General features: G+C 43.9%; 1 protein-coding gene across 4 annotated transcripts in view; it reads left to right on the top strand.

The window, feature by feature from the left end:
• The window catches only part of QPCT (glutaminyl-peptide cyclotransferase), a 33151-nt gene that overhangs the window by 11802 nt on the left and 10034 nt on the right, over positions 1 to 11315 (top strand). For 2 of the 4 annotated variants that reach the window (XM_032805198.2, XM_032805199.2), the window contains exons 2-3: positions 5847 to 5993; positions 9621 to 9902. In XM_032805198.2, coding sequence (XP_032661089.1) covers positions 5919 to 5993; positions 9621 to 9902 — 357 coding nt within the window. In that variant the 5' untranslated portion in view covers positions 5847 to 5918. Of the gene's footprint in view, positions 1 to 181; positions 450 to 5846; positions 5994 to 9620; positions 9903 to 11315 lie in introns of those variants that run through there. The other 2 variants (XM_032805197.2, XM_032805195.2) reach the window with 2 other exon arrangements.

Here is an 11315-nt window from a genome sequence, read left to right as displayed (position 1 = left end):
CTCACGAAAGCTCATGCTGAAATAAATTTGTTAGTCTCTAAGGTGCCACAAGTACTCCTGTTCTTTTTGTGGATACAGACTAACACGGCTGCTACTCTGAAACCACACATAGAGTTAGGCGTCTGCTCCTGCAGCAGACCTTTGGGAAGTCCGCCCCACACCACCCAACTCCTCCTCCAGCACTGCCCCTTTTCTCCCTCCTACCTCCAGATCCTTAGTCAGGCAGAGGGAGAAGAGGAGGGGTGGACTGCAGAAGAAGCTGCTCCAGCTACTGACTCATGCACAGGAAGAAGAGCAGTAGCAGCTGCAGAAGAGGGATGGCAGGGGGAAGCAGGCGTAACAAGGCAGCAGCATCCTTCTGCTTGGCCGGGGCACTTTACCTGGCAACAATCACCTTCTCTCAGCTGGCAGATGGGAGGGAAGCCAGAGCAGACTGGACACAGGAGAAGGTGGGTCACAGTTTTATTTGTCAAACTGGTTCTTGTCTTCTCACCCCCACTTAAATGCAGAGTGGGGCTTTGGCGTATGTGTGTCTGGGGAGGGGAGATCAGCAGCTGAGCTGTTTGATCCAGGCCTGCCTCTCAGTGTGGAGGCTTCTGGAAGAGGAGTTCAGACAGACATTCTCATTTGATCCCTACTCCTCCCTTATAAGAGACACATCGGCGTGAATTGCATCTTTGTTGTGCAGCCTGTGGCTGTGTTCAGGGCTCTGTCTTCAGTGTAAGAGCTGCTAATGTGATAATATTACAGTGTGGGTGGATGGGCTAAGTTCTCTGAGCCACCCACAACATAGAGATCAGAGTAAATCTTAGCGTGTTATTATTTAGAGAGCACTGTGAGTGTACATAATACTGACTCAGACAGGTAAAGAGAGAACATGGCCTTCGTCATAATTTAACGGCTGCAGATAATTCTTTTCCTCAATGTGCTATTGTGATAATATGAGATTCACACTAACCTAGCACTGGCAACTCAACAAGAGAAACATTTTGCAGAGAATTGTTGAACTTGAAAAAAAGAGACAAAATCTAAGACTGTTAGGACTGCAGAAAAGAAATGAGAGAGACTATAATTAAAATGATTCAGAGAGTATTATATGTTGGTCTAAGGAAATGAAGGTCTCTGTTAAAATAGTAAATTCTGTCTAGCATGGAAAATACAGGTAGGGGCTATAGCAGATAATGACAACAGAACTGCTGCATAATTATTGGAAATAAGGTAATATTAGCATGTTTTGTTTCATCCAGAGTTATTTGTGTTTCTTAAACCAATTAAAACAATAAGATCTCAGGATTAATACTTAGTGAGATAGAATAATACAGCAGTAAAAATACAGGCAGACTCTCAAAACATAACAATTTGGGCTGATTATGAAACACTAGCATGGTTTCTTCGTGCAGAAGTTATTTGAGCCACATGAAATATAATAGATCGTGGAGCTTCAAGGTTAATTTAATCACATGTTCCAAGACTTTCAAATGGAAAAAATGTTCTAGACCCGTTTTGAGTTGATCATAAAGAATCTGAGCCCGAAGTTCCTCTAGAATTGACTGACTTCCAGTAATCTGATGTAACATCCAGTGATGTATACGGCTGCAGTCAGAATTTACCAGGCCCCGGACAAGATGACAAGTGAGGCTCTCTTCTGTTCTATTTTTCGTTAACTTCCTCTTTGTCATCTTCTCATATCCTCATTTTACCACTTGTTTAGTTAGATTTGTTTTCATTATTTTACTTTTTTTAAAGAGGTCTGTGCCCAGTAGAATTCTGTATCTTTCCAGATATAATCCATGGAGCAACCCTGTAGGCCACTGAGCAAACATCTAATTGAGGCCAAGTCCATGGTTACATGGGTCATTACAGAAAATGCTGAGCAGCACCAGTACCTCTCTCCAGCTTTTTCTCACCATACATACCCTCCCTCTCCTGACCAGGGCCGGTGCTACCATTTAGGCGGACTAGGCGGTTGCCTAGGGTGCCAGGATTTGGGGGCGCCAAAAAGCAGCGCCCTCCAATTTTTTTTTTTAAGTCTTTGAGCGGCCACTGTTGCTGGGAGGGAGATGGAGTCTGAGCTGCCACCGGCAGCCCAGAGGTTCCCCTGAGTCAGTGCACCGGCAGCCGGCAGCCCAGGGGTTCCCCTGGGTCAGTGTGCTGCCGCCGGCAGCCCAGGGGTTCCCCTGGGTCAACGTGCCACCGCCGGCAGCCAGCAGCCCAGGGGTTCCCCTGGGTCAGCCCACCTCCAGCCCAGGCGTTCCCCTGAGTCAGCGCGCCGATGTAACGACACATTTAAAAACCCTCCTGTTTTGCAACTAGGTGCAGTTTCTGCCAGGCAATGTAACCATCTGGGCTCCTGCTCAGGACTTGCTGCCGCCTGGTCCATGGGGTTGCAAATCGGGAGGGGCAGAGAGAGGGTGGCGACGACAGTGAAGGTTACTGGGCATGCTCAGTTCGGGTGAGCATGCTCAGTGCACCCAAAGTAGGGAATCGGGAGCGGGATTTGTTTGCGTCGTTACAGGACGCGGAGCAGAGTGAGCTAGGGTGGGGAGGTACCGCAGGGCTCCCCGGGCCTGGGGGTGGGGAGCTGCCACAGGGAGCGCGGAGCTACCGCGGGGGGGCGCCTCAGGGCAGGGGGAGCTGCTGCAGGGCTGCGGGACCCAAGGTGGAAATTTCGCCTAGGGCGCGAAACTTCCTTGCACCGTCCCTGCTCCTGCCTCACCCACCCACTGTACTCACTCTGTCCTATCTACCGAGCCAACCCAGTTGCCATTGATTTCAGTGTAAACATCAGACCTTCACACCACCCCTTATCACTCTAACCATTCTACCAGGTAGAGTCGGAAGCAATAAAGCCTGAGTTCACTGTCTAGGGCGGTGGTTTTCAAGCTGAAGTATGTGTACTTCTAGGGGTACGCAAGTGCTCATCAAGGGGTAATGGTGGACAATGCGTTTTATTATACCCTGTAATGGCAGACAATGCCAAGTGTTACTAAATCAAATGCAATCTAATCATAGGTATATTATGATCCTATCTCAGTTGGGGATATGCAGTAGACTACATTATTTGGAAAGGGATACGCAGCCTAAAAAGTTTGAAAACCACTGGTCTAGAAGTTTCTCTTAACAACAGACAATAGAACCAGCTCAAGTCCCCTCCCAGTCATCTGGAAAAACAAAACACCATTGCTGGGGACTTCTAAGAGGTAATACTTCCCCTCTCGCAAGCTCTGAATCTGTGTATAACAAAAGAAAAAAAAATTTTAAAAGGGGACCCAACATTTATTTGGGAAAACATCACTACCATAATTCAAAAGCATGTGACCACAGGCAGACACCCACCCCACAGTGCTTTGGGCAGTGTCCTTTGCCTCTGTTTCGCACCTTATGGTGTGAAACTCCAACTAGCTAATGTTTCTTAACATACCCCTCCTCTCTCCCTCCACTGCAGCTAGGGTAACCAGATGTCTTGATTTTATTGGGACAGTCCCGATATTTGGGGCTTTTTTATATTTTCACACTTGCTATCTGGTCACCCTAATTGCAGCCCACTCACAGTTGGCTGTCCTTGGTTAGCAAAGACAGACTCCAGAGTTTCGTTCCTGGGCAGGGTGGCAGTCACCTCCACCTCTGGGGGTGGGTCTTGAACAAAGCCTCTTCTGCTCTCACCTCTGCAACGGGCTCAAAGCTGCTGCACTCCTGCTGCTGCTTCGTCTCTCTCTCTCCCTCCTCTCTCTGTTGCCACTGACCGCTGTCCCCTGCTACTGTTGTCTCTCTGCTGTCGCTCTCTACTGCCACTGCTGCTGTCCTCCACTGATGTGACACAACATTCTGAGGTTCCATCAGCTCAATGATTTCAGCTCTCAGTGATTCCAGCAGGTAGTGGGGAACCTCAGTGCTGGTGTAGTCGCTATGTTGTCTTTAACTGTTCCCACAGAAGTGCTAAGACTCAGCTCCTAGACTTGCTCAGCAGTGAGGACAGCTCTAGGAATCACCAACTGGAAACAAGGACTCTTAACTGAGTTTAGTCAGATCTATCATTAAATGCTGGAAACGGGTAGATCAAATGATGTCTAGGATGTTTCTCAAGTGTGGCAATACAATCTGCGCCCTATACTGATAGAGAAGTACCCAGGATCACTAGGAAATTATGCTGTGTGTCAGGTGATACTACATTCTCTGGACACACTAAGGATACCATCTGTTGTTTGTATTCTGGTAGAGCCTCACTGTTGTACAATGAGGGCACTACCATAATACAAACGAAGCTCTGGCCACCCACACGTGGAGACATTCACTGCATTCACTAAGACCACTACCATCAATAGTCCACACTGTCAGACAGGAACACTTGTCTCAATCCACTCTCATCTTTAGAGCCCTGCTTGGATACAAAATTTGTATACGCATCCAATCTGCAATAATGATCCATGGATCTAAAGCAGATATCTGCAGATTTGCAGGGCTCTACTCATCTTCACTGGGATTTGGCATCCCTTACTCTCTGCTTAGTAAGTAAAGTTCAGTTTAGGATGACCTCCTCAATCAGGGCAGGCTAAGTACAGTTCTGTTGCCCTTTACTCATACACTAAGAATAACCCCTACATTTGAATACTAGAGTGATTTGTAACCAACAGCAGCTAAAAGTGATCACTTTAGCAAAGCAGCTCCATCATGCTGTGCAGCTAGACAGACTAGGCATGTCTCCACAAACAGGGTCTGCTCCTGAAATCTTTTTCCCCCCAATGTGATGTGTCACTACACTAGATGTCATGGGAGAGCTCATTCAGACCTTCCTTACATCACGAGAGCATCTGAGCACTCTAACCTCCACCCCAAACTCACCAGCCACCACCTCTAGATTCTTGTCCCCACAGGGTCCTAGAGGATCTTTGTTGCTTCTCCCCCACAAGCCAAGGAAAGGAGTGGAGTGGGAATCAAAAGCAGCAGCAGGAATCTTCTTCTCAAAGGTCAAAGGGATGTTGATTTAACCTGGCTGCTGGAGTATCTGTTAAGTATCAGAGGGGTAGCCGTGTTAGTCTGGATCTGTAAAAGCAGCAAAGAGTCCTGTGGCACCTTGTAGACTAACAGACGTTTTGGAGCATGAGCTTCCGTGGGTGACATGCACCTGACGAAGTAGGTATTCATCCACGAAAGGTCATGCTCCAAAATGTCTGTTAGTCTATAAGGAGTATCTGCTGTGAAAGAAATATTGTGAAACCAACACAAAGGACACTTCATCTGCATTTTAAGTCAACAGAAAAACAAGTTATCAGGAAGTTAAGAAAACAGCATAGCATCAACACATGGGAGCACAAGGAGCAGGAGCTTTTTCTGGGGATACTGTACACTTCAAAAGAACACATTGCAAAGGATTATTGGACTATAAGAAGTGGAAAGAATCACTTTGTTATCCACCACTGAGGAAATAAAGGGTCCAGCACTCTTTGCATTCCCTGAATGATGGATCACCAACCAGGTAGGGTAGGTGATGCTGAAAGGTTGGTTTAGGTAAGAAACTTATCTTAGGCCATGTGTACACCAGCACTTATGTCGGCAAAACTTTTGTTGCTCAGGGGTGTGAAAAAATGTGTAAACTGAGCACATTCAGTCTAGCACCCAGTGAGATATAGAACTGCACAATGCCATTTTTAGAGTCACTTTTGAGAGAACCACACTCATAAGGGGCTGTTCTCCATATTACTGAAGGGTGCCACAGTAAATAGGATTAGCACTGAATATGTTGTTAATATAGTACAGTGTGTTATTTGCATTCTATAGCATCACATTTTTCATATTAAAGAAAACAACACAAACTAACAGATAATAGTTGCCTCTTTTTCCTTCCACAGTACTTCCACCAACCAAGTATTTTAAATGTTTCTGGTATCCAGCAAGTTGCAGCACACACAGATGTTTCTCAAATGTGGCAAAATGATCTGCATCCTATACTGATAGAGAGATACCCAGGATCACCAGGAAGTTATATTGTGCGTCAGGTGAGACAACATCCTCTACACATACAAAGGATACTATCTGTTTGTATTCTGGTAGTGCCCTCAAATGTCCGAGGATCTGGCCACCCATGTGTGGAGACAAATTTTCTGCATTCAGTAAGACCACTACCATCGGAAGATTGGGAAATGTCATCCATAAAACCACAATATTAAGGCTGACAGGCCCAAAACTTAATCTACTTTAAATTCTATTCCCTAATTTTATGCAGCTCCAACAAGTATTACGTATAAAAGAAAATCAGATGTTAAACATATATTTAAGTGAAAGAGTACTCCATGTAACCTAAAATCAACTCATCTGGATGCCTTTGCACTCACACAAACATGCCATGTTTGCACAGTTGCCCTTGGAACTTCACATGGGGAGCAAGCCAAATGTATTCCCTGGAGAGGTCTTGCTGGTTTTGAGGCAGGAGCAGAGGTCTTACAGAGTTGCCCCAAAGATCTAGCTCTAGTGGTGGGTGGGACCATGATGCAATTTGATGTCTTGCCTGCTCTGGATTACTATAGCTTGTCAAGAAGCCACAGTGTTTTCAAAAGGCACATGAGACCAGGACTCAGGGCTTCCTTTACTGGTCCTTCCACCTATTCACTGTGCCACCTCGGACAAGTCACTTTACTTTTCCGGTTTCAATGACCATATCTGTAATGGGAGGATATCAGTTCTTCTCTATCTCAGAGGACTAACCTGAGGCTTAATTCATTAATGCTTGTAAAGCACTTTGGGAGCCTCAGAAGAAAGGTGCTGTAGAACTTTGAAATAGAACTGTGGGCAAAATGCAGCCCTGGTATAACTCCAATAACTTCAGGGGAGTTGCATGTAGTACAGGGGTTCTCAAACTGGGGTCGGGACCCCTCAGGGGGTGTGAGGTTATTACATGGGGAGTCGTGAGCTGTCTGCCTCCACCCCAAGTCCCACTTTGCCTCCAGCATTTATAATGGTGTTAAGTATATAAAAATGTTTTCAATTTATAGGAGGGGCCACACTCAGAAGCTTACTGTGTGAAAGGGGTCACCAGTACAAAAGTCTGAGAACCACTGACGTAGGAGAACCAGACCTAGTCTTGGTCACTCTTCTAGAAAAGCCCTGGAGAACTTTAGGAAAGGAATGAAAACTATAATACAAAGTTTTATACAAATCACTCTAAAAACCTATGGAATTTAAAGGGACACTGCCATCAGTAATCTAATCAGTTTCCAAAAAGTGAGTTACATGCTGTCAGTGAGAACTGCTTTCTGCATCAGTTGGGCCATGATCTGAAGTTATCATTGAAGATGGCAGTAGAGTTAAAGAGAAGGTCTCAGCCTTCACACATACAGTGCCATGACTGGCCAGATATTGTAATATATTAACTAGAGAGATTCAATCTTAGCTAGGTGACATTTTTATTACAATGGCCTTACTGATGGCCTTATTACTTTTATATAGTCCATCTTCTTAAAATCAGCAATAAGAAGTTAAACAGCACCAGACCTAGCATGGAACCTTGACTCCTGCATCTCCTGTTAACATTTTGTCATGTCGAAAACTGACTGCTTACTCCCATTCTATTTTTTGTTGCTATGTTTATGGAAAGAGACTAATCTAAGGACTAGTTTGTAGCTAGTTCTGCATAGGTGCACACACAAGGGAAAAGGGCACAAGGGGTCTTTCCCCAGGCCACCTTATACCCCTTTGAAAGACCAGCACAACCCTAGTCCTTGCGCCACACCATTACAGGGATCAGGAGTTTCGTGCTGCTGGAGCTACTAGAGATTCTACAGGGGGTAAAGAGGGTTTAAAGGTGGGATGTGATCCTATTGCCCTTCCATACCGACAAGCAGAGTTGAATCTGCACATCAGGGGTATACAAACAGCACCTGTTAAATGGTTTCTGCTCTAGGATGACTGAATCACTCAGAACATCCCTTGGGATTCTCACCAGTGTGGAACCACTCTGTGCCCGCAACCACCCATGCAGGCTGTGGCTTAACAGCACCACCAGAGCCCATTGTGTCCAATAAATGAACTTGCCAATCTGTAGTTGGTGGAGTGGAAAAATGAAGCTTGTTTCAGTGTCTGTGAATGTCCAGTTCTGAAGTTCCTAGGTGACTTACTCAGCCAAAGTAAAGGAAAAAATAACAGAGCAGAGTCCGAGGCATGGTAACCCCCTGGCATGCTCAAGTAGGGGATCTTTGCTGCTATGGGTAACAACAATGTATGAAAATAAAGATCCTTATGACACCATAGAAACACTCTCCATTGTCAGCACAGAGAGGAGAGTTTTGTTAAAACATAATAGCGCAGCTGGAGTGTCAAACCCATTCTGTGGAAAGATCCAAATTCCACTTTTAATTCAGTCCATAGGCCGAGATGTACAGCTAGGACTACATACTCCCCTCAATCCACTGCACATGGCAATGGTAGGTTAACAAACAGGACAAAATACTTGTTGCTGCATGAACTTTCAGAACACTAGCCAGAACAAAATGGAAACCATTCAAGGGGACACTCTTGCTCCCACTGAAGTCAATGGCAAAACTCCCATTGACCTTAATAGGAGCTGGCTCGGGCTCTTAATGGTCTCCTAGTTTTTCCCCTTTTAGAGGCTTTTTTCCACTATTTATCTAAATATAGAGAAACATGTCCTTGAGAGAGTACTTAAGAGACCAATAATAGAGATGACGCAGAACTCTCTGTACTGGATACATTTGGGGATATTTTAGAGGCAATCTTTCAAGGCAGGAAGTTGCCTAATATGAGTGGTCTGTTGTACAGGTTCCATTGTTTTCATTTTTGTCCTCACATTGAATTATAATTTGTGTGATTCCATTTTTGAAGTTAGTTGTTCTCCAGTGTTCTGTTCTTTGCTCAATTTATACAGAAGAGACTATTTAGTTGTTTCCTGTTGAACTCTTAAGCCTTGTTCAAGACACTTGCTATTTGTAAGGCACATTTATTGTAGAAAGCAAACAACAGTAGCATTGGTACTGCAGTAGCGCCTAAAGCAGGGGTCGGCAACCTTTCAGCAGTGGTGTGCCAAGTCTTCATTTTGTCACTCTAATTTAAGGTTTTGTGTGCCAGTCATACATTTTAACGTTTTAAGGTCTCTTTCTATCAGTCTATAACATATAACTAAACTACTGTTGTATGTAGAGTAAATAAGATTAAAAATTTTTTCAAAAAGCTTAATTTAAAATTAAATAAAAATGCAGAGCCCCCTGGACCAGTGGCCAGGACCCAGGCAGTGTGAATGCCACTGAAAATCAGCTCGCATGCTGCCTTTGGCACACGTGCCGTAGGTTGCCTACCCCTGTACTAAAAGATAATCCCTGCCCCAAAGAGTTTACAATCTTAGCATATAACAAGAGACAACAGAGGAGAGGCCAAGCAAATGGGGTGAAAGTGGAGGAAGAGACGTTAGCAGTGAAACAGTGATGGTGATTATCACAAGGAGAACTCAGTCCATAAGCTGCCTAGCCCGGAAAATGCTTATTATGAATACAATAGCCCTTGCAGAAAAAATAAAGTGCTGATATTGTAAACTAGCTATGGATACAGTTTGTTTGCAAACATCTGTTTGATGCTGAACAATATTACTGTGATTTTTTTTTTAAAAACAATTCCAGCATATCAAGAGCCGTATTCAAAGATTGCAGGCTGGCTGGGTAGTCGAAGAAGATACATTTCAGGACTACACACCCTATGGATACCGAACTTTCTCAAATATCATCAGCACCCTCAATCCCTCTGCCAAGCGCCATTTGGTACTTGCTTGCCACCATGACTCAAAATACTTCGCTCCACAGTGGGATGGCAGAGTGTTTGTGGGAGCCACTGACTCAGCTGTGCCCTGCGCTATGTTACTGGAGCTAGCACATACCCTGGACAGCCAGCTCCAGTCAATTAAGGTACTTGTTTCTTTTTCTCTTTTGCGTGCTTCCATGATAGCTGAGCCTTACATGGCTTCTGTATTGTCATTCTCAGTGATCATGGGCCTGATCCTTCACCTACTGATCTTGATGGCACAACTCCCATTGATTTTAATGGGAACAGAACTGGGACCCAGTCTATTACTGCATAAGAGTTTAACTTCACATCATTTAAAAAAAAAAAGAGGACGCATTGATAGATGCACAATGGTATCAGAGAGGTTTGAGCAATTTGATAGCATGCTATGGAAATGATACTTTTTTACCTAGTTAAAGACTGGAGACTTTTAAAAAAATTTCTAACCACAGGATATACAGAACCATGCTTTTTAAAAAGTAACCTAATAGTGTCAGCTTTCAGAATGTAGGATACATTAATAATCTCTGTTTCTAAGTCTGATACCATTAAATTAATGATTAAACATCACAAAGAAACACAGTAACTCTTCATAATGACATGTAAAGGGTGGATAATTTAATGGATCATAGCCATCGTCATAAATGCATGGATTTTAAGGCCCAAAGAGACCATTATGAACATCTAGTCCAACCTCTTGTGTAATACAGGCCATACAATGCCATGTAGTAATTCCTGCACCAAGCCCAGTCACTCAAAACAACATTGAGAAGGGTGTGGTGTATTTCTCTCTGTAACTGCTAGGTCTTTGCTTTGTGTGTACCGCACTTTTAAATGTCTTGGAAGTCTACTGTTTTCTGAGATAGGCAGCCATTTGGAGTGAGAAAGAGAGTTGCAGCTGCCTGTTACAGAGGAGATACAGACACCATGTTTTAATGGCAACTTCACTTCTGTTTGTTTTTTTCCCCTTGTTTTTCTTAATATAAGTCAATTATTCAGAATTAAGTATGTGGTGGTCTTGGATGATGGGAAGACATAATACAGGAAATGTAATATATATTAAATTGTCTTGTCCATGTTGTTAAGAGCTGATGTAAATTCGTGCTAGGGCCATCTGCAATGCACAAAAAGTTTCAGTGGCCCTAAAAAATCCAGGAGCTACGCTACATATTTTTGAGTGCCTTATCTACTATTTCACACATGCAGATATAAAACACTCCTGTAATAGATATGCCTGGGTTTCATATGTAAAGCTGATCCTCTCTGCAGTCTCGAAGTACAGATGATAGATTTTGATTTTATGGTGTTCTGATGTGAAGTATCTAAGTAATCTAAACATTGTTTTTATGGCTGCAATTGTTTCCAAAAAGTTGATATAGCACCTTTTAGTGCAAGTAGTGTATTTGGCGATTTGAACATTATGAAGTGTTCCAATATTTTTATCATAAAACTAAGTATATTACATATATATCCGCTGGCCCTTTAAAGCACTGCTGCTGGAGCTCCAGTGGTGATTTAAGGGCCGTGGCTGGAGC

Source organism: Chelonoidis abingdonii, chromosome 3, assembly GCF_003597395.2.
Source record: "Chelonoidis abingdonii isolate Lonesome George chromosome 3, CheloAbing_2.0, whole genome shotgun sequence".
NCBI classification, from domain to species: domain Eukaryota; kingdom Metazoa; phylum Chordata; order Testudines; family Testudinidae; genus Chelonoidis; species Chelonoidis abingdonii.
Note: the sequence above shows the minus strand (reverse complement) of the source record. Positions and strands in the feature narration are given on the sequence as shown.